Source organism: Mangifera indica, chromosome 5 (assembly GCF_011075055.1).
Source record: "Mangifera indica cultivar Alphonso chromosome 5, CATAS_Mindica_2.1, whole genome shotgun sequence".
Lineage (NCBI taxonomy): Eukaryota > Viridiplantae > Streptophyta > Magnoliopsida > Sapindales > Anacardiaceae > Mangifera > Mangifera indica.
Window position 1 is genome coordinate 13,963,053 of NC_058141.1, and position 27,440 is coordinate 13,990,492.

At 36.2% G+C, this 27,440-nt stretch overlaps 7 protein-coding genes across 9 annotated transcripts; 5 read left to right on the plus strand and 2 right to left on the minus strand.

The window, feature by feature from the left end:
• The first annotated feature begins 1,470 nt into the window (after positions 1 to 1,470).
• On the plus strand, positions 1,471 to 3,295 carry LOC123215284 (WAT1-related protein At4g08300-like). Its single transcript, XM_044635317.1, has 6 exons — positions 1,471 to 1,774; positions 1,869 to 1,931; positions 2,020 to 2,136; positions 2,221 to 2,611; positions 2,688 to 2,839; positions 2,919 to 3,295. The coding sequence occupies exons 1-6, from the start codon at positions 1,539 to 1,541 to the stop codon at positions 3,061 to 3,063; spliced, it is 1,104 nt and encodes a 367-aa protein (XP_044491252.1). The 5' UTR covers positions 1,471 to 1,538; the 3' UTR covers positions 3,064 to 3,295.
• Positions 3,051 to 6,592, minus strand: LOC123215283 (CDT1-like protein a, chloroplastic). Of its 2 annotated transcripts, XM_044635315.1 has the most exons (8): positions 6,057 to 6,592; positions 5,826 to 5,945; positions 5,508 to 5,742; positions 4,729 to 5,122; positions 4,286 to 4,635; positions 3,921 to 4,122; positions 3,743 to 3,833; positions 3,051 to 3,629 (listed from the first exon to the last, which is right to left on the minus strand). In XM_044635315.1, the coding sequence occupies exons 1-8, from the start codon at positions 6,371 to 6,373 to the stop codon at positions 3,572 to 3,574; spliced, it is 1,767 nt and encodes a 588-aa protein (XP_044491250.1). In that variant the 5' UTR covers positions 6,374 to 6,592; the 3' UTR covers positions 3,051 to 3,571. The 2 variants fall into 2 exon arrangements, with proteins under 2 accessions (XP_044491250.1, XP_044491249.1); XM_044635314.1 differs by having other exon boundaries at positions 4,286 to 5,122; positions 6,057 to 6,591.
• A 483-nt stretch (positions 6,593 to 7,075) lies between these two features.
• Positions 7,076 to 13,260, plus strand: LOC123217080 (autophagy-related protein 9-like). 2 transcript variants are annotated; one of them, XM_044637840.1, is made up of 11 exons: positions 7,076 to 7,361; positions 7,899 to 8,012; positions 8,332 to 8,986; positions 9,109 to 9,429; positions 9,972 to 10,194; positions 10,430 to 10,609; positions 10,712 to 10,918; positions 11,487 to 11,564; positions 11,666 to 11,736; positions 11,862 to 11,972; positions 12,060 to 13,260. In XM_044637840.1, the coding sequence occupies exons 3-11, from the start codon at positions 8,403 to 8,405 to the stop codon at positions 12,889 to 12,891; spliced, it is 2,607 nt and encodes an 868-aa protein (XP_044493775.1). In that variant the 5' UTR covers positions 7,076 to 7,361; positions 7,899 to 8,012; positions 8,332 to 8,402; the 3' UTR covers positions 12,892 to 13,260. The 2 variants fall into 2 exon arrangements, with proteins under 2 accessions (XP_044493775.1, XP_044493774.1); XM_044637839.1 differs by lacking the exon at positions 7,899 to 8,012.
• Positions 13,261 to 14,094: 834 nt separating this feature from the next.
• Positions 14,095 to 16,550, plus strand: LOC123215490 (protein KINESIN LIGHT CHAIN-RELATED 3). Its single transcript, XM_044635608.1, has 2 exons — positions 14,095 to 15,857; positions 16,047 to 16,550. Exons 1-2 carry the CDS (start codon positions 14,191 to 14,193, stop codon positions 16,243 to 16,245), a joined length of 1,866 nt encoding a protein of 621 aa, XP_044491543.1. The 5' UTR covers positions 14,095 to 14,190; the 3' UTR covers positions 16,246 to 16,550.
• A 1,179-nt stretch (positions 16,551 to 17,729) lies between these two features.
• Positions 17,730 to 19,332, minus strand: LOC123217584 (RING-H2 finger protein ATL16-like). Its single transcript, XM_044638673.1, has one exon. It carries the CDS (start codon positions 18,994 to 18,996, stop codon positions 17,947 to 17,949), a length of 1,050 nt encoding a protein of 349 aa, XP_044494608.1. The 5' UTR covers positions 18,997 to 19,332; the 3' UTR covers positions 17,730 to 17,946.
• A 2,655-nt stretch (positions 19,333 to 21,987) lies between these two features.
• On the plus strand, positions 21,988 to 23,457 carry LOC123217686 (protein DOWNY MILDEW RESISTANCE 6-like). Its single transcript, XM_044638787.1, has 4 exons — positions 21,988 to 22,202; positions 22,298 to 22,551; positions 22,653 to 22,968; positions 23,047 to 23,457. Exons 1-4 carry the CDS (start codon positions 21,999 to 22,001, stop codon positions 23,293 to 23,295), a joined length of 1,023 nt encoding a protein of 340 aa, XP_044494722.1. The 5' UTR covers positions 21,988 to 21,998; the 3' UTR covers positions 23,296 to 23,457.
• A 497-nt stretch (positions 23,458 to 23,954) lies between these two features.
• LOC123215705 (dehydrodolichyl diphosphate synthase CPT3-like) lies at positions 23,955 to 26,424 on the plus strand. Its single transcript, XM_044635908.1, has 2 exons — positions 23,955 to 24,162; positions 24,865 to 26,424. Exon 2 carries the CDS (start codon positions 24,884 to 24,886, stop codon positions 25,778 to 25,780), a length of 897 nt encoding a protein of 298 aa, XP_044491843.1. The 5' UTR covers positions 23,955 to 24,162; positions 24,865 to 24,883; the 3' UTR covers positions 25,781 to 26,424.
• Positions 26,425 to 27,440: the final 1,016 nt, after the last annotated feature.

A 27,440-nucleotide genomic window follows, 5' to 3' on the forward strand; every position in this document is an offset into this window, starting at 1 on the left:
GATGGGTGTTGCGGTGTTCTAAAATCTGCCAATTCTCTTTGCCTCATTCCTTTGACCTCCATCCTTTCACCACTTCAATTTCTTTGCTTGTATATTTTGTTATCTTCTTATACAGGAAGAAAATCCCGAGGCCCGCATTGGATTCTGCTCAAAGTTACAAGAAAGTGTAAAATATGGTGGCAAAATGACAAAGTCGCCCTATTAACTATTGGCTACCGTTTCTCTCAGTCAGCTTGCGGATAGTGACAAGAAGAATCGTTTAGTTTAGAGCCTGCAATTGCCATACATCCATAGACTTCTAACACCAGAAACATTCTTTAAAGGACTGTTATCGGTATTGTTTGGTGATTAAGAAATATTAAAAGAAACCTTCTTGATTGAGGAGCTGAATGAAGATTTGACATAAGTGGAATGTAATTAGTATTGAAATCTGAGAAGAAGATTGGTTGTAGAAGAGAAACATACCATTCTCAGCCAGGCAAAGACATATTCCAGACAAAAGAGAGGATAACTTCAAGATAATGGAGGATGGAAATGTCCATTGTTGCAGTAGAGAAGATGTTCTGATGCCCATCCAGCCAAATGGAAGCAACAAAGCCATCACATGGTTGGCTGGTCTTTTTGGTCCAGTAATCAGATTCATCAGAAACTCCTGTACTTAAAAATCGCATCAACGTCTATATCATCACATGCACAAATCGGATTCCTGCACAGTTTTGACCTCTGAACTTATTCCTTCAATAAAGCGGAAAATATTTGGAAGACCTTAGTCAATGTCGAACAAAATATATTGTGACCATCGAATCTCTGCACTAAAGGGTGGAGTAAAAAAAAGAACCAACAAAAAGAACATTTTCTTTTATGCCCATTACAGTTGTGCTCTACTTACTTTCTCCATTCAATCAAAAATGTGTTTGAAAGCCTCATCCCCCACTTAGGAAAATAATCTAAGTTAAACAGCAATGATTAAGTTCCAAAGCTTCACAGCTTAAGTCAATCATATTTGTGCTTAAACTCAATTGCAGATTATGAGATTTTTGTGGGATGATGTAATTAGAATGCAAGTGCAGTTCAGTACTATTTGACGTAGAAACAAAGCTAACTTCTATTGGTCCAGAAGAACTGTGACCCAAAAGTTGAGAATCTAACTTAAGAGAGAACCTAACTTCAAGGAAAAAGTTGCTTCAAGTTGCCAAATAAATAGTTACATCCATCTTTTTCTATTTCAAGATCATTTCCCAACAAATATCAAGACTAACACGTTAACAAGGCCTATTAAGTTACTGCATGATTACAAGAATATTGCTCCTATTTTCTACTGGCTATATTAATTTATATATTCCCTTTTCACATGACACTAAATCTGTCAATTTCAAAAACAAGATATTTACACGTCAAAACATGCAAGCTTAATCTGTACAGAAGTAGTATAGTGGCATTCTTTGCCTCTACTATAAATTAACTAGCAAGACGCATAGTCAGTATAGAAGTAATAGAGCAGCATTTTGTGCTTCTACCAAAAATTAATCAGGAAGAGCATGCATAAAGATATGACCTCTTCCCCAGAAAATAAAGCTCCAAAGGCATGCGCATTCAGGGTGTTTAGGAGATTTAAGCCACATCTTCTAATGATTCTGGTTCAGATGAGTTACACGGCGCTCTATTTCATAACAGAAGCAGCCTTCAACAGTGGCTTGAATCCTCATGTCTATGTGACTTATCGCCACATCGTAGGCGGCTTAGTTATGTTCCCTATTGCTTATTTTACTGAAAGGTACATAATTCATATTCTCACACACTCCCTGAAAAATTTGAACTCCTTTTCTTTCTGGCTCAATTTTCATTTTTTTTTTTTTTTTACACTGCAGAAAAGTAAGGCCAAAGATGACATTATTTGTATTTTTGGAAATATCTTTGCTTTCTTTCCTCGGGTAGGTCTAACGATCTTGTTCTTCAATTGGAATTCAAAAACCGAAAAAATGATGAGACTAACTGTTTTGTCTCGTGGTGTAAAACCAGGGTCGGATTAACTGTCAACATGTATTTTGCGAGTATGAGATACACCTCTCCAACCTTCATCACAGCCATGATTAATACTACCTCTTGCTTGACTTTCATATTTGCAGTCATTCTCAGGTGTGCTTCAGAATTCAATTCTGAGTTTAAAATGGTTACTTCTCTTAGATTTCATGAGCAACTTTGTAAGTAAATTTGATGTAGGCTGGAGCATGTTGATGTAAGAGATCCAAGGGGGATTGCTAAAATCCTGGGAAGTTTAATGTCTTTAGCCGGTGTCACAGCCATGACTTTGTACAAAGGACCCGCATTGCATAGCCTCAAGGACGTTGCAATCCATATCGGAAATAACTCTGTTCATAAAAACTGGATGAAAGGATCAATCCTGATTGTTGCAAGTTGTATATCAGCCTCTATATGGTACATTCTGCAGGCATCTACATTGAAGAAGTATCCAGCAGAATTGTCACTTACAGCATGGTTAAACTGTATTGGTGGAGCACTATCGGCAGTCTTTACAATACTCATAGAGCACAGATCAGCTGCGCCGTGGTCGATTACCTCTAACATTGATTTCTGGTCCATCGTGTATTCTGTAAGTTGATTTACGAAGAGCATAAAGTTTATTTCCTTCAATGTGTTTTGATTCTTCTTTCTATGATGACTAAAAGGGAGTTATATGCTGTGGTTTGACCATCGCCATTCAACTATGGTGCACAAAACAAAAAGGCCCAGTTTTTGTTACCAGTTTTAATCCCCTTACAGCAGTGATGGTGGCGACTTTAGCCTACTTGGTTGTAGGTGAAAAGCTGCACATGGGCAGGTAGTATAAGTTCATTTCACAATTATCAGAAGCATATAGCAACTGGTTCTTATCTTCTAATTCTTTTGTGGCCATTCAGTATAGCGGGCGGAATCATGGTTATTGTTGGTCTTTACACCTTGTTGTGGGGCAAAGAAAGGGATCAAGGTTTCAGCAAGCCACAAGAACAGTCTTTTCCCAACTGTGACGACCAGGAGCCAAAGAGCAAAAATGTTACAACATAATGATCAGATATGATTTTATCAATTGGACATGGTACATAATGATATTGACATCACTGCTTGTGCAATTGTAATGACCAAACGAAAACTAGAATTGTACTACTAATACAATATTATATACTTACAGTTCAAATTGTCAAATTCTAAAATGAGACCTCCATAGATGGAACTCATAAAGAACAATGTGCTTATAAGAAAAATATTTCTTCCAAATGCATGAAACTTTTATTTTTAATTGATCTACCATCTATTGGAAATAATGTAATCCTTCGTATCTGCTTATAATTTTTTTTTTTACTGGAATGGAAGGTGCAACAACTGAAGAACAAGGATTTTCACTGTTTGTTAGTCGCTTAAGAGCGTCCCCAGTGCCGAACAAACTAGCACTATTCTATGGAGACTTGCTTGCACATAAAATATAGATTAACATTTACAAAGGCGCAATGCAAGGGAATCTTATACACCTTATCCCAAGACACTGCAATAAGTTAATAATCTTAAACAACTCCATTCATTTTGCTTCTTCAAGCTGTGCCCGAATGGTTTCTGGACTTGACAGTTTATTGATGCTGCAAAAGACAGATGATCATCAATAAGAAGTGTCGTAAATAAACTTATTTGAAATCCAATTTGCAAACAATCTGTATGCCGCATATTAATGTAAATTATTGAAGGGTCTTACCAAACAAGCAAATCACCGCTAGATGCCACTTTTTCAGAAATCCATTCAGGAACTAGTTCCAACAACAAGCTCATCTGCTCTTCAACTTCTCCTGTAAATAAAAAACAAGAGTTAGCACATCTAAAATTTTCTGTAAACAAAATGCCTCAGTTCCTAACTGGTTACAATTTAGACTTACTTTTATCAACTATATCACAGTGGCTTGAAATTATCTTGTAAATAAGCTCCTCTTTAGTGATCACTGAACGTTTTATAGACTGAAATAAGTAATGAATCATGTTGAAGAGCTTGGGCAGGCAGGCAATCATCTGTCGCCGCCTCTTCGCTTGAGAAATTGCAGGATCACGCTCCTCCATGGTCTTCCTCTCTTTTTCTCTTATCTAGAAAAATGGAAATCTGTTAATTTATTGACATAAGGAAATCAAGATTCCAAATAAGCCTGCCTTATAAACAAACAAATAAAGTTTGTATTAGTATTTATCATGTGGTGAATTAGAAAATCTCAGTAGTTCAGAATCACAGAGAAACCATAATGGGGCTTACCGATTGAATAAGATTCTCAGGAAGAATACCAAGAATATCATCATCAACTGATGCACCTTCTATCTCATTGTCCTCATCATTGACTTTCTCCTTCACAGGAGTGTCAAATTTCAATGATCTGCTACGTTGTGGACGCCTAACTAACTTGTTTGGTGTGCTGGCAGAAACATCTTCTGGGGTCATATAGCATCTCCTTTTTGGTGTACTTAATGAAGGTGTTGAACTCATCAGCCTAGCCGGAGTAGAAGCAAGTTTTGCAGGAGTGGACTGAAGGCCATCAATATTTATGAGAGAATCATCTTTACATTCAACAGTGTCTGTCACTTTCATTGGAGTTGCAGGGAGGGGACCTGGTAGCAAATGAGATGTTGATTCACAACGTGACATGCATTTGTCACTGTTGATTGATATAGATGATGATTTAATTTGGGAAGTAGCAGAACCTTTAGTTTCCTCACTTGGGGAAATATTGTCAATGCATGGCTCTAGAACTGGAACAATCAAAGTTTCATCAGAAGTCTTTGATAATTTTTGCTGAACGTCAGTTTGATCTGCATCATTGTTTGTAAGCGGCTTAGAAAATTGCCTTCTGAAAGATTGAGACAGATGAGATGCTACAATTGGTTGCTGATTTGTAATTACACGAGACGTCTCCACGCCCAATGACATGCCAGGAGCTTTGATTACTTTTAAAGGCATATCTTTGGAGTAGATAGCTGATATTGCTTGTTTTTGCTCTGAGGATGATGGAATCGATATCTCATTATATGCTGAATGCACATTTATCATTGGACGATTGAATGGCTCTGGCAATGCTTCCTCCGGAACTTCATCGCCCTGAATAAAGAAGGAATAATTCAGGTTCTAAGGTACAAGTGCTAACAGACTATAGTGCAAATGATATCAGGAAAATTGTACTTCCACTGAACTGCAGGCTAAAATTAATTTGATATCCAAACATATGTGGTGAGGTTGAACAACCTACTGAAGATGCAAGCTCTGTATCAAGCCAAGTGCATTATACAAAAGCAAATTGCAGCCTAGAATTTTGAAAATACCTCAAAACCGAATAAGCTGAGTTTAGTGTACACAAGCATAGCATGAAATCAAAGTTTAAAAAACAAAACCCATGAAATTAACTAATTGTAAAATCGCTAACAATGTAATGCAGTTAAACTATGATGTCTCACTTGATTTGCAAACAATTAAGTTGATGGAATACCTCAGGGTGGCCTTTAATAAAATCCATAAGCCGAGCACGAAATACCTTCCTCACATCCATGTTCTTGCTATCAGATTTTGACCTGCCATCGCATTCAACCGCATCAACATTTATTGTCACATGAAGATCCGGCTTCATACAACTAGTCTTCTCATCAAACATCAGCACTTTCTTTATCTCAATCGCTTCAGGAAGTATAAACTTCAACTGAGCCAAGTGGCCATGTGAGAACCTCCTATAAATATGAAAATGCATAAGATCATACATTGATGAAGAGAAAATCAAGTAAATGTACAGAAAAAAAAATTAAAAAATCACCTGTCAGTTAAACACTCGATCTTAGGGCAAATATTGGTGAAAGTAGACATGGATCGCTTCAATTTCAATAACCTGATCGCACTATCCAAGCTATCAAAAAACTCAGCCAACTGCCTATACCTGTCATTTTTAAATTAAGAAAAATAAAACAAATTCAAATTGATTACTATTTTCAAACAAAAAAGGGTTAAATCCAAATCAGTAAAAAATTGGAGATCATTAAAGCGTTACTTTTCCGGCAATTTGTTGGACCCATGAGCGGATTTTACGGGGGATTGTTTGGTGGGCCATGACCCAATCTGCTGTTTGGCAGATTCAATCTCGTCCGTCAGCTGCGGTTGCGACCGTGTTCGTGTTTGGGCAGCCTTTCGCACTTCTTTGACAGAGAGGGCCACGCCACTGTTACGGGCCCGCCGGAGGAAAGGTGACGGCTTCTCCGGGGTTTTGGTTGTCAATGGCTTTGGATTGGAAGTTTCCACTTTGGGTTTGAAGTGGAGTGGCTTCTTGGATTTGAAGGGGATTGACTGTGAAGTATCTGAGGAGCTCATTGTTGGAAGAGAGCGAGAGAGAGAGAGGAGGAAGAGAGAGATTTGTTAGAGTGAAGTTTGTTCGGCGTAGGTGAAGAGGGCCGAGGCAGATAGAAAGAGTAATATTAGGGTTTTTTTTGGCGGGAATGATGAACTGGAGCTAACGTGGATGGAAGACACGTTAATTCCCGCCAAATCGTTCCGTTGCGTCCCGCGGATTTGGTAGGGGATTGTTTGGATGGTGGATTAGTAAGTTCATAGACAGAAAACTAAGATGTACCTTTATGGTAAGATGGAATAATTTTAGTTCGCGATTATAATACTTAAAAAATTATGATATGAAATTTGTGTAGTTCAATAATATAATTATTAAAATATGCATGAGAAGATGATTTTAATAATTAAAGTTAAATTAACATTAATCAAATAATAATACTCTATAACTTCCTTTTCATTAATCTATACAATAATATAATAAAGAGTAATATTTTATGGATATATTTTTAAAATATATAATTAAATACATAGATAATTTACCGAATTGTTACGATGAAATTGAATTACAACTTTGGTCATAATCTTCTTAAATACATGAAACGGGCCGGGCATTTTAAACAGGGTCTTGTATCTTAAAGCCCAAAAACGGAAAGGCTCGAGGCCCAGCCCATAATTATGGCACCATTAACTAGAGCTTACACACGAGCTGTCAAGAGCCAAAATGAAAAAGGAAGGTATTACTGAATAATTACACTCCTGTTCACGTTTCCTTCACAAACTCAAAATACCATTTGTGTATTGAATTAATTGTAAACAACACCTGAAGTGCCCCCTCGTTCAGTATTACTCATTTTACATAAAAATTCCTCTTCCTTCCACGCAACCCAGGCACCCACCCCTTTCTTCTATTTCTATATCCTATCGAAACCTTGAATCGTCTCTGTTATATTCCCTTACTTCATTCTTTGCCCACCATCAATATTTTCTGTTTCTAACCTTTCTTGAATCGCAGGTAATATCTTTTTTAGGTCATATATTTTAATTATCGGATTTTTTTGCTATGTTTTGTTCTACCTCTCGCTCTGAAGTTTGCTTTTTCTTGGTGTTTCTCGAATGGTTAATTGCCGTTTAGGTTCTTTGCTTGTTTTTGATATGCTACTCGTATTTTATCTGATTTGGACATGGGGTGTACTTTTAATTCATCAAAATAGGTCCTTTTTTAGACAATTTTATTACTGGGAGTGGGCATTATGCTTGATTTCGGATTTTAGTGATTTCTGAACCGGGAAAAATTGTTTTTTTTTTTTTAATACCCTTTAAGTGAAAGTGAGTCGACCAAGATTGAATTTTAGAGGTGTGGTTTCTTTATGCTTCCCGATTATGATAGAGTTTAAGGGCTTTAAAAATTTGTGATCAGAGCTTCAATTTCAGGTTATTTTGAAACTTCTGAAACTAAATGTTGTTCTCCTGGGGTGCCTATGTTGTGCTTATAAACGTAACCGTATTTTTTTATAGCATTGATTGCAAAATTTTACTGTTATATTTACAGGACATTATAGGAGGACCAAATTTCATTGATTGCACTGAATTAGAATTGATTGAACTCTGCTGTCAAGTTTTGGTGAATGGAAAGTTACTGTATCGTTGCGCTCATATTATACATGTGAGAAGTTATTTATATATTTCATTTTCATAAAGTAACTCTTAATAGTTGATTTAAGATACTTAAGAAGCAAAAGTTTCCAGAATCCTTGGCAATGATATGTCATCACAGCATAAGCGAAAGATGTTGTATCCTTAGTGCTTATATATTTTTTATACACATACATAGTGCATTTATTGTATCCGTGTTTTAACAATATACGTAGACAATCGTCACTTTGATGGTCATTCTGTGTGCATTTCTTGTTTGCTTTGTCATAAGGTAATTTTTCAATCCTTTACTGTGTACATTAAATTTGTTTTTTTGTACATGCTTGCAGGAGATTAATTTAACCATTTACACAGCTTGGGGAATGGACTGGCTGCTTTTGCCTACTGTCATTGTTTATAAATGATGTTCAGTGGACAGAAGTTCGCAAATCCTCTCAATGTATTGAAGTGGAAGTGGCATGGTGATTCATCATTGACAACAGGCTTGCTTAAGGATGTGCCTCCTGAGGTGGAGTTGTCTGACTATGGACATGGAAGGGTACCAAGTCCTGGTAGTGAGAGCCCAACAGGGCTACTGAATGGTGAAACCTTGAATACAGCTCCAATTGTTGATTTAGATTTGTTTTTTGAAAGGCTTTATAGCTACTACTGTGAGAAAGGTCTTTGGTGTATTATAATAAAATGGATAGTGGAGCTTCTGAGCTTGGGTTTCATCATATGTTTCTCAGCATTTTTCTTACTGTATGTTGATTGGAATGGTCTTCGTAGAGCAAAGTGTGGAATGGATGCAGTTGAATCTGGAATTAAGCCCTGTGATCTTGCCAAGGAAGCTCTTCATCAGCACCCATTAGCCCCACTAACACTTTCCAAACTAATTATTGTTGGATATTTGGGGTTATTTTCTATCTACTGGATCTTCTGTTTCTTGAGGTTTTTTGCTCAGTTGAAGGATACTCTAGGAATTCGTCACTTTTATCAAAACAGGTAAGTCCGAAATTGATCTGTGCTAATCTGTTTTGTGAAAGTGTTTTGGCTTTGGTCTAAAATCTTGTTGGTAGATGGCACTCTATTATTAATTGAATGTGTATTTTTACTATCTTTTGCAGTCTTCATGTTACAGACAGTGAAATCCAAACCATGCCATGGGCAACCATCCTTGAAAAGGTTGTTCAGTTACAAAGTTCACAGCAACTTTGTGTAGTTAAAGATTTATCTGCTCATGATGTGGTATTGCGTTTGATGAGGAAGGAGAATTACTTGATTGGAATGCTCAACAAAGGGGTGCTAGCTTTTCCAATTTCTCAGTGGGTACCGGGTGCTGGTCCAACTGTCAGATGTGACTCAAATGGCACACAGTATCGCCTAATACTTACCAAGACCCTGGAATGGACCTTGAATTGGTGCATACTGCAGAGTATGTTTGATCGGTAAGTTGGATTTTACGCAACTATCTGACCATGAAGGATTACTTAGTTCAGTTGTTTTTTTGGCCATCTTTAATTAGTGTTACTGGAATGTATCATGTCCCTTTTGTTTGGGCTAGATGATGAATTGGTTGCTTTCTATTTCAAAATCTACACTTGTAATTAGTTTTAAAATGTGATCTAGAATGTATAAAGACCTTTTATTTTGGGAATGCTGACAAGCTTGTTGATTTCTTGATTAATTAATTCATCTAGAGCTCTTTCACTATGAGTTTCTGAAGTAAGGCTATAAATTTTCTTTTATGATCTGATAAAATTTGATGTTTATCCAAAGCGCTTGATTACTGGGTGCTATGTTAAAATTGGCTCTAATTCCTAGTGAAGGCCATTACCTGGTGCGAGCATGAACGAAGTAAAATCTTGTGAAGGGTGATCTTGGCATGGTCTAAAACTATGTTTTCTTTCACTAATGGGGTACTTGATAAAATCTTCGTATTTGCTTCTGAGTTGCATAATCATTCTCTGATCAGAATTTAATTTTGCAGAAACTTTTGTCTCAGACAAGACTTCATTTCTAATCCTAGAACCTTGAAGAAAAGGCTTATGGTTGTTGGGCTTGTGATGCTTATCCTTTCTCCATTTCTTGTCATATTTATGCTAGTATATCTCTTCTTAAGACATGCTGAGCAATTCTACAATCATCCAAGCACAGCATCATCTCGACGATGGTCAAATTTGTCAAAATGGATTTGTAGGGAATTCAACGAGGTACTGCAATCACTCTTTCTTTTACATTATGTTTCACCGAATTTTTTTTCCCTAGTGTACAATGCAGGTGTATATGTATTCCTGAAGTGATTGGGCGTATTTTTTTTTTCCTAATGAGGGTTTAACTTAATGTGCACTACCTAGATTACTAACTGTTTCTCAAACAAATGATGTTCTCTTTTTTGCCAATCTTACAGAGTTACCTTTTATTAATGTTTTCATACTTGTTCTACAGGTTGACCATTTATTCAAGCATCGGATCAATAGCAGTGTCATGCATGCTTGTGATTATCTGAAGCAATTTCCATCACCTATTATTTCTATCATAGCCAAGTTTATTTCATTTGTGTCCGGTGGTTTTGCTGCTATCCTGATCATCATTGCTTTTCTGGAGGAATCTCTCCTTGAGGGCCATGTAAACTAGAATTTAACCTTTTCCACCTTATATTAGATCATGGAGGTTGATAGAGATATTGTTCTGCAATGTTTTAAAGGCATGTTCTTTTTAACTATGTAGATATTCGGTCGCAACTTGTTTTGGTATGCTGCTGTGTTTGGAACCATAACAGCTATTAGCCGGGCTGCAGTTACAGATGAGCTCTTGGTCCTTGATCCAGAAGGGGCAATGTCTATGGTAGTTCAACATACACATTATATGCCAAAGAGATGGCGTGGTAAAGAAAATACTGAGATGGTCCGGATAGAGTTTGAAACACTCTTTCAGGTATATATTATGAAGTTTAAGTTTCTTGTGCTCTTACTAAACTAGGAGTGTTACGCCTGGTTGAACCAAAATTTGCTGCAACTTTCCTATTAATTTAACCCCTAATAATGGTAATTTCATTTAAAATTTGGCAATGCTTTAGAGAATATCTTTCCAGTCTCAATAAACTTAACAAAATTGAAGTTATTTAATTTGTGTGTAATTTCATTTGCACCAGTATGTGCTGTGTGAAATTTTCTATTGTCAAAGAACTACGTCACACTGAATAGCTCAAAATCCCCTCCCTGTGGAAGTTGTTGATACTCTTTGTTGTATGTTGTAGCATAGTAGTTACCCTTGTCTATCACAACCTTATCCCCGTGCTTCATGAGATACCAGTTTACTGTTGATGCTTGCATTGATCAGTGGTTTTCTCCCCTTCTAGGGATCATTTTGGATTTAGGGACTAAAATTATCAGATGCCGGAAGTTATCTCTAGCAAACAACTAAAACATAACTCTTTGTTTGTTACATGGGAGAATTGAATCATCTTTTGTTCAGTGTTGTGACTTTTGTCTTTGCCATGCAGTATACTGGGATGATGTTACTTGAGGAGATGGCCTCCATTTTCCTCACTCCAATATTGTTGTTATTCATCGTCCCGAAGGTTGTTAATCCCTAATATGTTTTGATAAATAGCTTCTCTAATTATTTATATTTACAGCAATATATGCTAGTTTTAACTGGGACATTTTTGATATCTTGCAGCGTTTGGATGACATATTAAAGTTCATTGCAGATTATACAGTGGATATTGAAGGTGTTGGTCATGTCTGCAGGTTAGTCTGTTCTGATTTTAATTAGCAGTTCTGGAACCATTTTTTTGAGGCATTCAATTGTAGCGAATTTTAAGCTCAGTTTTGCAGTTAACATTGAAGTACTATTTGATAATTGTCTTTGGCAGTTTTAGCACCTTTGATTTTCAAAACCATGGCAATAGCAATTATGCTTCTCCATATCATACACCTGGTATGCAGAGGAGCTCTCAAGGGAAAATGGAGAAGTCGTTCTTGAGGTATGAATACTGTAATGCTAATAGTAGGATAGTCGAGATTTTGAGGTTTACTTATTAGCATGATATATCTTCTGATTTGGCTTGCAGTTTCCAGACTAGCTATCCATCGTGGGAGCCAAATTCTCAGGGAAAGCGGTTCCTGTTAAATCTTAGAACTTTCAGGGACAGAAAATTTCAAGGACAAGGAATTAGAAATGCATATTCTCCACCAAGAATGTGGCATGGGAGCCCAAATTTGAGACATAATGGAGACAGAAACAGCACCTTATTACGGGAATTGTACACAGCTGGAACTGGTTATCAGTTAGGTTCTTTGTGGCTAGTTGATACCGAACGGAAGAATCATCCATATCTTCTTGACTGGTATTATACTTCTCGTTATATACAGACAACTGATCATATTGTAGATATACCGTCTATACCATATGAAGTGACTGACCATTGTCAAGGAGATCACTTGATGCCATCAAACGTAATACAAAATGAAGCAAGATATGGATACTGGGACCATTCCAATGAAGGGCGATTGCAGTCACATCTAGGGGCTTCTACATCAACTCCAGTCTTCCAGGAGAGTGTATTTCAGCATCACGATCCTAGTAACTTGTTACAACCTACCCGACGTGATTGGTGGGATAGAAGTGGCCCAGATGATGCGCAACCGCAGTCAAGTTTTCTCGAGCCACCTGATTTCAAGCAATATGCCGCACATACTAATTATTATGGTAACTTCTCAGAGAGAAGCTTAGAGGAGCAAGAACAGCACTTGGAGTGGAGAAACTCTCATGGGTTATCACGGACCACATGTATGGATGACCTTGATGTAGAAAATCTTAATCTTCATTTTGGTGATGTTTATAGCAAAACTCCTGAAACTCCTGAAACCCCTGTGGCAAGTCCAGAGCCCCCAAACATTTGAGTAATAATTCTCTTAGTTTGTTGAAAGGTTCTTGCTCTCAGCTTTATGAAATGTGAATGGGTTTCCTCAGGTGAACAGTGATATTTGCTCTGTATAAGAAGGAAACTCAATTCTTTGATGCATATAAGATTCATTACGAGATTAGATTGTGTGTAGGCCTCCTTCGGAAGGTGAACCCGTCTACAAAGACAAAGTCCTCGTGAGCTGTCTGCTAGTAAGGCAAATTACAAGCTATTAATCATTTAAATCCCATTCCATTTACACACAAATTGTTTTGTCTGTAACTGAACTTGAGTTTAGTCGTATTATATTGTTAAATCAGCTTGGCTCTTTCATGTCTATGAATAAAGTAGTTGCCATTTACTTCAACACATGCTCCGAGAACTTTGAAATTACTTTGATGTATCTTGCTAGCTTTTGGATCTTCATGGAAAACGAGAAAAAGAACTAAAATAAAGAAATGGCATTAGAGATTAGTAAAATTGACAGAGCATTAAGAGAATGTCTATATCGAGTTTATATTACATTTGTAAAATTGTACTTAACATAAAAACATGTAAGTATTAACATCCTTATATAAATATAAACTTTTTTTTTTCGTTTTAAAGAATAAAAAATATTTGAAATGTGTGGACTGACCAAGGATAACAATGAGGTGGTGTACTACGACAAAAAACAATATATAAAACTTTAAAATACATAAAAAAAATTTATAAAAAAATGATCAGATTTTGATTGAAATATCAATCAAAGATAATAACTTTGTTTTTCAAAAAAGATGGGGGACAAGGAAAAGTTTAATTTGTATATGAGATAATTAATATTCGTAAATTTCATATATAAAAATACAGTTATTGTAATAAGAATTCTCTTATTAATAATGTGACTAAAGGTGGGAAAATGGGTTTAAACCCGTAAACCCAGACTCGCTCTAGGTCAAGATTAGGGTTGAGTCCCAGTCTATGCCGTGGTATTACGGCTTGATGCTCTCAAAAAATGTTTTTAAATATTTGAAAATATATAAGAATTTTACGCTAAGATGGTTTAATAAAATTTGTAAGAACATTAGGGGATAAGGTATGAAATATACTTTAACGGGCTAAAGTAATTATTTTAAAAAAAGAGGCCAAGGGCCGGGTCTGGAAGCGGGACTGGCTCACCCGTTTTCCAAACATTACATGAGACCAAACAAACCAAGACTGGTGATTGAAGTTAAGCCAAACCGAAACGACAAAGAAAGGGTTTTATTAGGGTTTAACATCGCAACAAACATTACAAAATAATCTACTAAATTTCACCATGAGAAGAGCTTCGAGTTCGATTTCATTTCTTATACACCTCTCTCGCCACAAGCCTCAAAAATTAACCCCTCTTCTCGGCATAAATTATATTTGTGGTCTCACCTCATCTTCTTCACCGCTCAAATCCTATACTAGAATCCATGGCTTGTTCTTCAAAACCCACCAATATCAAGCAAACCCATCTAGAAAACTCAACACCCTTGTACAGAGCCCTCCTCAAATTTCCTCTAGACAGAGAAAAATCAAAGAAAAATCTGATCTTGAAGAGGCTTTTGAGTCCGCTAAGACTACTGAAGAAATGCTTCAAGCTTTTAAAGAAATGGAGTCTTCTTTTGATGAGAGCGAACTTGGTTTGGCTTGTTTGAAAATGGGTCTCAAACTTGATCAGCAAGGTGAGGACCCTGAAATGGCTCTCTCTTTTGCTAATAGAGCTTTGAAAGTTCTTGATAAAGATGATAACAATAATAAACCGTCTTTGCTTGTTGCTATGTGTTTACAATTAATGGGTTCCGCCAATTATACCTTGAAAAGATTTAATGATTGTTTGGGGTATCTTAATCGAGCTAATAGGATATTGTGCCGGTTAGAGGAAGAAGATTTTGGTAGAATGGACGATATTAGGCCGGTTTTGCATGCTGTGCAACTTGAGTTAGCCAATGTGAAGACTGCAATAGGAAGGCGGGAAGAGGCTTTGGGGCATCTTAGGAAGTGTTTAGAGATTAAGGAGTTGACTCTAGAGGAAGACAGTAGGGAATTAGGAGTGGCGAACAGGGACTTGGCAGAAGCATATATTGGGGTTTTAAATTTTAAGGAGGCATTGCCATTTGGTTTGAAGGCTTTGGAGATTCATAAAAATGGACTGGGGCATAATTCTGTAGAGGTTGCACATGATAGGAGGGTTCTTGGGGTTATATATAGTGGGTTGGAAGAGCACCATCAGGCACTGGAGCAGAATGAGTTGTCACAGAAGGTTTTGAAAACTTGGGGCCTTAGTTCTGAACTGCTTCGTGCAGAGATTGATGCTGCCAATATGCAGATTGCATTGGGAAAGTATGAGGAGGCCATTGATACCTTGAAGGGTGTTGTCCAGCGGACAGAAAAGGATAGTGAGACTCGAGCATCTGTGTTTATTTCAATGGCAAAAGCGTTCTGTAACCAGGAAAAATTTGCTGATTCAAAGAGGTGTTTAGAAATTGCCTGTGGAATTCTAGATAAGAAAGAAGCAGTTTCGCCACTAGAAGTTTCTGAGGCATACTCAGAGATATCCATGCAATATGAGACTATGAATGAGTTTGAGACTGCAATTTCATTGTTGAAGAGAACACTGGCTTTGCTTGAGAAACTTCCACAAGAGCAGCATTCAGAAGGAAGTGTTTCTGCTAGAATAGGGTGGTTACTTCTGTTGACAGGTAAGGTGCCTCAGGCAATTCCATACTTGGAGAGTGCAGCAGAGAGGTTAAAAGAAAGCTTTGGTCCCAAGCATTTTGGAGTGGGGTATATTTACAACAATTTGGGGGCTGCATACTTGGAATTAGATAGACCTCATTCAGCTGCACAGATTTTTGCAGTTGCAAAAGATATAATGGATGTCTCACTTGGTCCTTATCATGCTGATTCAATTGAGGCATGTCAAAACCTTTCTAAGGCATACAGTACTATGGGAAGGTGAGACTGTTTTACCTGCTCTCTTGTTTCATTCCTTCACAGGGAATTTATTTCTCAAATTGCATTAATTGTTGGATAGAGAAAATTTGATTTGCGTTCATATAACTTCTTTGATGCTGATATGTAAAGATATACGTTATTGATGTGGCAGTAATTGATGTTACTTATAAAATTTCCTGGATGTTGCAGTTATACCCTTGCAATTGAATTCCAGCAGCGAGTAATTGATGCCTGGGAAAGCCATGGACCAAGTGCAGAAGACGAACTCAGAGAAGCTCATCGTCTTCTTGAACAATTAAAGAATAAAGCCCGTGGTGCATCCACTATCGAACCTCACACAAGGGCCTTGCCTCTGCCCCATGCTGATCTCTCTAGCCAAAGTTCCTAGCCAGATTTTTTCTGTGAATCTGAAGCTAGCAAGCATAGTTAATTAGACTTGCTTTATAAGCTAATTTGATGCATGATATTACCTCTATTCTTTTCAATTTTTTCATAGTAATTATGTAGCAAGTAAATTAAGTGACTCAAAACAGATTTTTTTTCTACTTTTTGTTTTGGGATGCAGAAGTGTTTTTTTTTTGTTAATATATACTTCTGATAGGACATGTTTGTTCATGTGACATTATATATTTATGTATGGACTGAATGACCTCTCCAGCACCACGGTGTCACATTGGGAGCAGATTTGCAGGAGTCTAGTTGCATTTATTTTTAATTGTTTTTTTTAGTTTCTTATCATTATATCCTAAAATGCTGAATTTCATCATTGTAACCAAACTTATCTCATTTGTCCTAGATAAAGAGAGATATTGATAGTGAAATTATTATTCTTATATTCATAATTAAGATTTATCTAGATTAGTTTACCAAGGAATGAGAAATCAGGAGAATTAAGTTATTTTAGGGGGTATAGTTTTTGTATAGATATAGATACTCTGATTATGATGCGCCAGAAAGCCCCATGACTGCGATTATCAGTTAATTAGACTTTACTATTATGGATGCCTTTGAGTGCTTGTGTTTTCTTGAAGCAACATAGGCTTTGATTGCAAATCAATGTAAGCTTTACCTCTATTGGGTTCCCAGTGCTTCAGAATTTGATTAAGAATAAGGAGGTTGAATCATGTTTGTCATATAGTATGGTTGTACTGATTGCATCACATTATGAGAAATTGCATAATTAATTTTATTGCTGTGTACTAAGAACATTGCAAAGATTATTAATGGAAGGTCATTATCATTGAGCTAGTGTAAATAATCAAACCTAAATGTCACAGGGCTTGGTGTGGCGCTTGATCACCACTGAGAAAAGTTGTTTGTCACGTTTGTGCTTATTGTTCACTTAATATCTCTCTGTATCTAGGACAAATGAGATAAGTTTGGTTACAATGATGAAATTCAGCATTTTAGGATATAATGATGAAATTCAGCATTTTAGGTTACATATATCTTGATCACATTTGTATGCGTAGTTTTATTCATAATGATGCTTGCTAGAAAAAGCCGGAGGCAGAATGAACTTCCCCTCCATTCGCACTTTGTGTTAAAGCTTTCAAGCAAAGAGACAAACATGGTTCTTTTCTTTATGCTGAAAACAATGAAAAACACTGAAATTATAATTAAGCTTGAACTCAAGCTGATAATGGCTTCGTCTCTTCACCAACATCCAAATAATTACTGCTAGACAAAAGGAGGTTGGTGATCATTCCATTGTTCTACTTATTATCGTTTATTATTTGGGTCCATCATCTTCCATGGCATCAGGCTTCCGGCTCCTCCTCTCTGAGACTCCATATGAAAAGAATTGAGAGCAATCATTCGCATTCATGAAGAGAAAGAAATTCACAGCAAAATAAAGATTCTCTTATCCACTCATAATGGTTTAGTAATAATTTCATACCAATCCCCACATTTCACTAACACAACATTTGTTTTTTTTTTTGGAACTTTTCTGACTATGTAAAGAAAATCAATCCAAAGTCACTCTGTACTATCTGACTACTCACTGGCATCCTAAAATTTCTACCAACTCAATCTCAGAACCAAGAATCAAAATAAATATTTGATATTCAAATTAAACTATATCACACTACAGCTCAAATTCAACAGGTAGAACAGCATTTCTTGATCCCCTGCCATGTCTTAATGGGAGAAAGGATCTCTGGGATCTGGTGCTACATTCTTCATCAGTAGTAACCTCCCTATGATGCCCATTTTGTCGAACAATTGCTTGGGCAGTTAAGTAAAGCTGTCGATCCGCTGCAGAATCTAGTGAGAAGGATCTCCTAATTGGTTGGATAGGGAACTGATCATCTTTTTCTCTTAAGTCAATGCACTCATCCCCCATGATTGATTTATGGTGGCCTTTTTTGGGTTTTAAGTTCTTAATCTTCTTCTCTGGCCTCTTTGGTGAATGACTTCCAGGCTGAACAAAAACCTCACTTGAATGTTCTCTTTCTTGTTGCCTATAAGGAAACAAAATATCTTCATCTTCTCCTAATTCAATTACCACAAAATCCTCATCGCCGCCCATGAGGCTATCAGCATATTGCTGCGAGCCTTGAGGTGAAGATCTTGGCGCAATTATTTGATCAAAAGGATATCGAGTTGAGCCTGAAATGCTTTTCCGGCAAAGAGGGCAATTGGCATTGCTCTGAAGCCATATATCAATACAATCTAAGTGGAAAGCGTGGCCACAGTTCGGAAGAACTCTCAGCATATCTTGATCTTGAAAATCATTCAAACAAACCACACATCCATAGACATTCTTGTCCTCACCTTCTTCTCTTCTGAATTGACAAGTTGGAATATCGCGGATGACTGATTCATCAAGTCCACGGTTCCACATTGTTGGAGAGAAGGCTATAAATGGTCCTTCATTCTGCCTAGCTCGTAGGATAGAAAATCGCCTCAGAAGATTAAGCCGATCCCAGTTATTGCAGCATTTAGTCACGAAGATGTAATAGCTAATTAGCAAGAAAGCTGTGCCCATGATGCTTAGAACAGCAATGGCTAGTATAGGAAAAGGAGAGTCTGAATTTTGCATTGATGGTACTTGACGTGTGAAGATTTGCTGGTTTTTGATGGGTGCTAGAGCCTGAGCCCCCAAATTATACAAGTGTTTGAGGTTTGGTGCCATAAGCAAACCAACCCAAATGAAAAATGTAAGAATTTTGAAGTATGGATTCAGGAAATCTGAGTTTCAATCATAGATTTGAATCAAACTAAGAATACCTTCAAATGGAAACTGAGAGTGAGCTAGAAACAAAAAGACAAGACTGAAAGCAGGAAAGGTACATTTACACTTATCAAATTGCATATAGGCATGCAAGAGAGAAGTGGCATAAAGAGATGACCAGCTACCCTTGTGGCTTCCATGTTAAGCAAGAAATATGAAAACCCTTCTATTTTTTTAAGCAGGAAATCCAGTGAACTGAACCATCATAATCATCATCTGTTCACCCATTGAAGTGCAGTGTAGGTCCCAAGATCTCATGCTTTGATACAAGGAAGACATTGATTGCATTATCCTTTTTTTTTTTTTTTTTCAAAATGGAAATGGAAGACCTTACAAACTATAGTGTACTGATATTAATGCCATATTTAACTAGATAAAAACTTAAACAGAGGCCCCCGTGAATGTACAGATGGAGGCCACGGTTTTGAAGGATACATTAAGCAACTAATCAAAGGGATAAGGTATATATGTTTATATTGCTCTCATCACCACATTGTCGTTCTGTATAGATAATCAAATGAGACGCATTAAATTCCTTCAAGAGGGTGAAGTACAAGCAGAAAAAGAAAAATAAAAAAATCAATAATTTTCCTAGTTATCAGGGCAATAATTTAATCAGAAGGATATAATGTGGTACTCTTTTCCTTGTTATCAGGGCAACAATTTTCTATCATGATCAAATGGTTGTGGTGGTGTCTCACTCATAGCCAATATTCACCTCTTTTTCAGTTAATTTTTCATTGACTGGAGCTTGAGACATTTTATTTTCACGGTTCATGGGCTTCAGCTCGTTACTTCACCATATCAATCAAAGAGCCCAATCTGCTCTCGTATCTCTACTTTTTTGTGCTGCACTTGACAAGCTTACCTGTTGCTCCCTGATATATAGTTTATTCCGAACTGCCCCAGGAAATAGGTAATTGTGTGTGATTCACAAATGAAATTGTATTATAAAAGATTTTGTTAGCTTAGCTGGAGTTTAGCCTACAGATGATAAGCGTCTCATACACCCGTTTTCCGCATAAGCAAGTCATATCAAATTCAGTAATTTGTATTATAAAAACTCAGAACTACCATTCACTGGTTGAAGACTTGAAGTCAATAACTACTCGTCTTTGAGTTTGAAGATCAAGTATACATTATTCAGATTAGACCAACTTTGTAAAACTTGAATCGTTTAAGCTTACACTTGGACCTTATTTACAAAATGAGCGCATACTCAGACTTGGGCCGGTTGGGGCAGGGATGGTTAAATAAATCCTTTTGCTACCATTATCAGCAAGCTACCTACATACGTATTTGTTGAAATTTTTTATGTGGACATAGTTCAGAATCAATTTTCATGGCCATTATGTGATACACTTCATATATCGTTATTTAATTTATATTATAAGTGTACACTTCTTATATGACAATATCAATGTTTTCCCACATTCGGGAAATTTTCTAACTAGGTTATCATGGCAGACTGAGAGAAAAGAAAATGCGGGAGGAGGATGATGGGAAATGTTATAAAAATGTTAAGACCTAGGAAGAAAAGATCTGTTAGGTGAAAAGGCTGGGTTTTCGGATGTCAGATCTTTTCAATATATTGTGCTGGGAGCTTAATTTACTAACGCTTACTCATGCCGATATGAAATTCCTGCTTTACCTTGGAGACTGCATGTTTATTGCCTGTTTTCAGCTTAGATCTATCTATATATATATATATTGTCTGTTTTCTTGAATCCGTTTAGTTTTTTGCTCGATTATTTTTTGTTTCAACACCATTGGTTCTTGTTTCAAATAGATTGGCTGGTTTCTCAGTGTTCTGTGTATTTTCATAACAGTTGAAACCTGAAGGTTCTTATCCATCAAGTGAAACTCCTATGGAACCAGCAAAATCTCAACTTAATGAATGCTTCAAATAGAGCCCTCAAATATGGAAGACTTCCAAAACAAGTTTGGATCCATACCTGCTGATGCTGAAGCTTTCTTTACACAAGTTTATAAGATTAACATCCGTTAGACAACTCCACCCATCTCATACATTTGTTAACAAATTTGGTTAACAAATTAAATTAGATTTATTTATTAAATTTAAATTTATATATGTTTTCTAATAAAAATAATCCATTATAAAAAGTTGAAAATATTCAAATGTAATCAAATGTTAGAAGATGTACGTTATTTATAACGAGTGGGGTGTCTGGTTTGTATTCCTCTCACATAACGTGAAACAATAAAATTAGGTTGACCAATAATTTATAGCGGATAATTGAATACGTATTTTTCTAATGTGAAATAATAAAAATTGGTGGGTGTTTATTTATAGTGCAATTTTATTGTCTCAGAAGTATACATATTCAACAACTTATTATAAATAGTTTTTATCATTTTGTTTCTATTAATAAATAAACTTCTACACATGTTTTCTTTTAATAAAGGATATAAATTTTTAAAAATAATTTTTTATATTTAATAAAAAACTTTTTTGATCTCGAATTTGAAATTTTATTTTAAAATAATAAAATTATATGTATTTATTTTGAGTATACAGATGAATATATATTTAATATATGTTAATATATAATTAAGTGATTTTCTATTAAATATAAAATAATACTCAATCACGTAATGACACATATGAATATGTACCCAAAATTTTGAGTACATAAAGTACTGCTATTTTTTAGAAGTTGTTAATTACTAATTAATTGAATAGCAAGATCTTCAGAATCTACCACTAAATCAATGTAATCTCTATAATTAGTACAATCATAAAAGTACTGGAGTAAAAGGTGATTTGCATGTATCAGTTGATTTTGTACCAAATATACTAACCAATAACTTGTTACAAAGAATTATTATATAAGGTCTCTATATCTTCCAATTAATCAGCACCGCTCATCTAAATTGTGACCATGGAGAAGCTCGTTTCAATGTGGTATAAAAATCAATCCTTGCCAGAAGATTACATTTTCCCACCAGGAACCAGACCTGGAAAGTCCATTGTTCCTGTATGCAATGACATTCCGGTTGTTGATTTAAGTACAGCAGTTGGTTGTAATCGAAGTGATACAATTCAAAAAATATTGAAGGCTGGCAAAGAGTTCGGATTTTTCCAGGTTCACACGCATCTTTCTCTCAGAGGTTTCTCAGATTCACATGTTTTGTTTATAAGAATGATTTTAATCAATTTCATATTTGCAATGATTTCTAGGTTACTAACCATGGAGTTCCAGAGGAACTAATAAATGAGACAATGAGTGTATTGAAGGAGTTCTTTGAGATGCCTGCAGAGTACAAGGCCAGTCTGTATTCTGAGGACACAACCAAAAGTTGCAGGCTTTGCACAAGCACTGTGCATTATACTGATGAAGAGATTCACTACTGGCGTGACATTTTGAGACATCCTTGTCATCCGAATTTGGATGAATCCATTCGAGAATGGCCAGAAAAGCCAACTAGATACCGGTAAACCAGTATTCGATTTCATCATAACATTTATATAATTATAAATATTAACATGAAATTATGAGAATCTTTAATTCATTTCATCTCTTGTTGATGTTAAGTGAGGTTATTGGGGCGTATTCAATTGAAGCAAGAAAACTGGGTTCAATGATCCTGGAGCTGATTGCTGAAGGGCTGGGACTTGACACCCATTATTTCAAAAATGAGCGAAGTGAAGCATCAGTATTATCAATTAACCATTATCCACCGTGCCCAGACCCAAGCTTGACCCTGGGAATCCCTAAACATTGTGACCCAAATATTATAACAATTCTGCTTCAAGATGTGTGTGGGCTTCAGGTCTTCAGGGATGGGAAATGGCTTGGTGTTGAGCCTCTTCCGAATGCATTTGTAATCAACATAGGCTATGCATTACAGGTATATTTATAAAAATACTCTATTGCTTGAAGAAAAAATGAGTTAAAATGACAAAGTTTACTTGCTTTCTGGCGGTAGATTATCAGTAACAACAAGCTGACGAGTGCTGAACATAGAGGTGTGACAAATTCAAAAGAAACGAGGACAACTGCTGCTTTCTTCATAAATCCGGCCGTTGATAGCATTATAGAACCTGCAAAAACTTTGACTTTGACTGATCCTCCAGTCTTCAGAGCCTGTCAATACAAGGAATTGGTGACACGTTACCATTTCATGTCCGGGGACCCTGAACTGGTGCTGGAACCATTTAAGCTGAAAGCCTATTGATAATGTTGCCATGGGAAATGCAAGGAGGACATATTAATTTAAATAAGTGATAATAAATTTTCCTCATGTTAATTTTAATTATGTTCATTCGATGAATAAATTTCATTTTAAATGAATTTTGTATGTTTATTTTGCTCTATCCACAATAATCATGACTTACAAATTATTATGCAATTAATTATTATGAATCAAGTTGTCTTGAGTAGGGATGGCAATAGAAAGAGGTGGGAAGAGACCTCAATCCCATCCTCATTCCTATAGAGGATATTAATTCTCATTCCAGTGTGTCTTTATTATAGGGATGATAATGATTTTTCATCTCCTCTCCGTGAGAAAAAATCTCTTATACCCTCTAAACACAATATAAATATATTAAATAATAAAATTAACTAAAATTAAAATCAATGTACTATTTTAAATATTACAAATATCATATATTAATCACTTTAATAAATATAATAAAAATATATATAAATTTAAAAAATATAAATAATATAAAATTATAAACACAAGTATCTTCATTTCTGATTATAGAGATATTTTTTATCTTTGTCTTAGACCTCATTCTTGTTTCAGTCTACTTTCTCAATTTTATAGGAGAATCCTCTTTTTTTAAAGATCGAAACCTTAAATTTGGCTTAAAATTATTATCTCTAATGGCGGGCGAGTACACCCTCTGATGAATAGCCACGTGTTAAATGAGGGAAATGAAGCGCTGCGTTTCATATCTTGAAAGTTTACCGATGTGAGCTGGTAGGTAGTTGCAACACAGATCCATCCGCAACCGTCTTTCAGTTTCCCTCACTCCCTCTGACTCAGAAAACAGAGCAACGAATCACAAATCTTTAATCGGTCCAACATCTCCAGGTAACTGAATCTCTTATATATACCAGGAAAAATTATTCTTGACTTACTTTTTCCTCGGAAACCAAGTAGAACAAATCGCCAGTTTAATAATTTTAACTTCTCGTTAACATATTTTTTTTATTTTAGGTAGTGGTTGTGTTGTTTCTTGTTTCTTTCCAACCTAGATTTCGTTGTTTTCGTGGTCAACCTTGCATTGCTTAATGTTCAGAATTGCTCGAGTTCAATCTCTTTGGCGATATTCTGTTTTAACTCAGCTAATAAAATGTAGAATTTGCTTTATTATTATTATTTTTTATATGGAATAGATGCAATGTTACTAATCAGCTTAGTTAGCGGAGTTTGAGTCATGGTCATTCATGATTATGTGTTATGTTTTGTGGAAGTACTCTCGGGTTGGTAGCGCTTTACATGGTAAATAAGCGAAGAAGTATTAATGAAAAAAGCATTCAAGAAGTACATTTGTTAACCAGACCACGGACCAGAATTGTGGGACTTGTTATTGAGAGTATTAGATCTGGTTTTGAGAGTTTTACCTTATGCTTTAGTTCCATTCCATGAGCTATGTATAGTTGTTAGATGCAAGTGTGTACCATGTAGGCGAATCCACTTTTTGAGTTTTTTTTCTCTTGGCCATTCATGTCACGCACTTGTATTATTTGGGAAAAAAAAAAGTAAGCTGAAATATAAGTTTTGTCTTAATAGGTTTTCCTGTTCTTTTTAAATGGAGAAATCTAATGGCAGTAGAGCAAGGCATATTATTGACAGTTTGGTTAGCTTCTTGCGGAAATTCATTTTCCGTATTCTTTCAGTTGGTCCCTTACCAAATCACATTGCTTTCATATTGGATGGGAATCGAAGATATGCTAAGAAGCTGAATTTGAAAGATGGGGCTGGCCATAAGGTTGGGTTCTTGGCTGTCACGTCCATGCTCAAGTTTTGCTATGAGTTGGGTGTAAGATATGTAACAATTTATGCCTTCAGCATTGATAATTTTAAACGGAGACCTGAAGAAGTTCAATCCTTGATGGAGCTAATTCAGGAAAAGATAGAAGGATTGATTAAGGATGAGAGCATTGCCAACTGTTACGGAGTAAGAGTTTGCTTTGTAGGGAATCTAAAACTATTGAGTGAACCTGTCAGGTTGGCAGCGGAGAGGGCTATGCTGGCTACTGCACAAAATTCCAAAGCTGTTCTGTCAGTCTGTATTGCCTACACTTCAACCCATGAAATTGTCAATTCTGTCAAGGAATCAGTTGAAAAGAAATGGAATGAAGTTACTGTGCTGGAAGCTAGTGGAGCAGGTTATGGTTTAATTAAGCTTGGAGGGATTGATCAAGATGAAAGTGAGCCCCTTATAAAACTTTTAGATATAGAAAAGCATATGTATATGGCAGCTGCACCTGATCCTGATATCATTATCCGTACTTCTGGTGAGGCCCGTTTGAGCAATTTTCTTCTATGGCAGAGTGCATTCTGCTATCTGTATTCACCTTCTGTGCTCTGGCCAGAGATTGGCTTGCGTCACTTTCTTTGGGCAGTTTTTAACTTTCAGCGACACCACTCATATTTGAACAAAAAACAGAAACAATTTCAGCATCTTTTGCAGGATAGTTTCTGAGCTTATGAACTTTTATTTGGTAGTCTTGGTTTATCACTCCTTGTTCTTGAAATACTCTCAACAATAAAGGATTTCAACATGGGCTGGAACTTGTTTTTGGTGTCCTGGCATTTGGTATATAACTTAGAAATTACCGGTACAATATATTATTGGTCACCAAAGAAGGAAAATACTTTCTAGGTCTGCAGTGTTTCTGTTAACCAAGTTTGAGCATGATTTTATGGTTTTAGTTGATATTTTCGGAGAATTCAGGTGATCTACTTTATGTGTACTATACTCAAGGTATCAGTTAGAACTGCCTATAATATTTTCTAATGCCTTTGCTCTGAGATTTGTTCAGAGTTGAAAAGATTAGGGTGTTTCATTTGAAAGACAAAAATTGCAGCCAAACTAGTAGCCTCTTTTCAGGTTAGCCCTTTTTTCACTCGTGCTTGAAGTCATTGATGGTTGATATGTCATACATATTTTAGGTTTATATGTAATTTTAAGTACCTGTGAGTATCTGTTGACTTCAAGATGGCTTGCATACTTGTGATTTCTTTTGCTTTCATCGATCTCATGTTATGAAAATACTTTTGAGAATCTCTCATTTGTTATGTAGATCAACACATTTGTTGTAATATTGAGTTTTACTTCATACTGCTTTTTGAATCTCTTTTTATTTGCTTCAAGTTTTTGAATTTTGTTTCACATAGCCTTTCGAATTTTTATGTGCTTTCAAGTTATTGATTGGGGAAGAAAAGAAGTGACAGTGGCAGAAGTTTGTACATGACAACATGGTGACTATCCGAACCAGACATTTATTTAGCCTCTGTTCCTGTTACTCTGTGTTAATAATAATTAAAGCGTCGTCTAAGCGCCCTTCTAAAACACGTAGGATATCTCAGGTAAAAGTTATGGCGTAATGCATTTTTGGAACCGTAGCCCAATGCTAGGCTAAGTAATCAGAGAACACCCAAATAGCATCTACTTTCTTCAATCTCATGGATCGCCTGGCTGGCTTCCTTTTCTTTTTCTATTTAGGCTATGTTGATGTGGAGGTCCGTACGAGCACCTAGAGAGATACGCATAATTCATTTGAGATTGTCCAGCTTCTTTCTTACAAAGAGTTTAATTTCTTATCCGTAACTTTTCTTTTTTTCTCAGTTTGTCATATACGGACTACATTTTCTCTTTTACGTGGATTTTTTGATTTCTTGGTAAAATTTTGTACAATCTTAGATGGGGCTTACGAGTGATACGGCGTGAGCAATTACGGTGTCTTACTTGTGATTATCCCGCAGCCATGAAACAGGGGAAGCACCTTGGCAAAAGAAACCACGATCATGACGGCAAGAGCTCGAAGGCAGACCAGGCCAGGACCACCACTCTTGAACCATTATTAAGAATAAACTATTTCACTGGTTTCTTGAAAATGAAATATAAAGCTGCCGACATCGAAAGGGTGAAGAGCAATGAACTTTTCGACCTTTTTTCTTTTCAATAATGGCGTAGCCTTAGCCGTTGCTATGCTGCCATGACAACATGCTGATCGTGGCTGCTTCCATCTCCACAAATTCTTCAACCTCCCTCTTATTACGCTACACGTGACAATACCTCAAATATTATCCTCCTCAACTGTTTACCAGTTAATTGCAATTCCTATTTGGCAAAATGAATA

Excerpts from the sequence above, each read along its gene's own strand:
- LOC123215284 (XM_044635317.1), top strand. The coding sequence starts at position 1,539 with ATGCATAAAGATATGACCTCTTCCCCAGAAAATAAAGCTCCAAAGGCA. Across the intron at positions 1,932-2,019 it reads TCTTTGCTTTCTTTCCTCGG|GGTCGGATTAACTGTCAACA; the intron begins GTAGGTCTAACG and ends GTGTAAAACCAG. Across the intron at positions 2,137-2,220 it reads ATATTTGCAGTCATTCTCAG|GCTGGAGCATGTTGATGTAA; the intron begins GTGTGCTTCAGA and ends AATTTGATGTAG.
- LOC123215283 (XM_044635314.1), bottom strand. The coding sequence starts at position 6,373 with ATGAGCTCCTCAGATACTTCACAGTCAATCCCCTTCAAATCCAAGAAG. Across the intron at positions 5,743-5,825 it reads ATCGAGTGTTTAACTGACAG|GAGGTTCTCACATGGCCACT; the intron begins GTGATTTTTTAA and ends TCATATTTATAG. Across the intron at positions 4,123-4,285 it reads CTGAGAATCTTATTCAATCG|ATAAGAGAAAAAGAGAGGAA; the intron begins GTAAGCCCCATT and ends CCATTTTTCTAG.
- LOC123217080 (XM_044637840.1), top strand. The coding sequence starts at position 8,403 with ATGATGTTCAGTGGACAGAAGTTCGCAAATCCTCTCAATGTATTGAAG. Across the intron at positions 9,430-9,971 it reads CTGCAGAGTATGTTTGATCG|AAACTTTTGTCTCAGACAAG; the intron begins GTAAGTTGGATT and ends TTAATTTTGCAG. Across the intron at positions 10,610-10,711 it reads AATCTCTCCTTGAGGGCCAT|ATATTCGGTCGCAACTTGTT; the intron begins GTAAACTAGAAT and ends TTAACTATGTAG.
- LOC123215490 (XM_044635608.1), top strand. The coding sequence starts at position 14,191 with ATGAGAAGAGCTTCGAGTTCGATTTCATTTCTTATACACCTCTCTCGC. Across the intron at positions 15,858-16,046 it reads GCATACAGTACTATGGGAAG|TTATACCCTTGCAATTGAAT; the intron begins GTGAGACTGTTT and ends TGGATGTTGCAG.
- LOC123217584 (XM_044638673.1), bottom strand. The coding sequence starts at position 18,996 with ATGGCACCAAACCTCAAACACTTGTATAATTTGGGGGCTCAGGCTCTA.
- LOC123217686 (XM_044638787.1), top strand. The coding sequence starts at position 21,999 with ATGGAGAAGCTCGTTTCAATGTGGTATAAAAATCAATCCTTGCCAGAA. Across the intron at positions 22,552-22,652 it reads GAAAAGCCAACTAGATACCG|TGAGGTTATTGGGGCGTATT; the intron begins GTAAACCAGTAT and ends GTTGATGTTAAG. Across the intron at positions 22,969-23,046 it reads ACATAGGCTATGCATTACAG|ATTATCAGTAACAACAAGCT; the intron begins GTATATTTATAA and ends TTCTGGCGGTAG.
- LOC123215705 (XM_044635908.1), top strand. The coding sequence starts at position 24,884 with ATGGAGAAATCTAATGGCAGTAGAGCAAGGCATATTATTGACAGTTTG.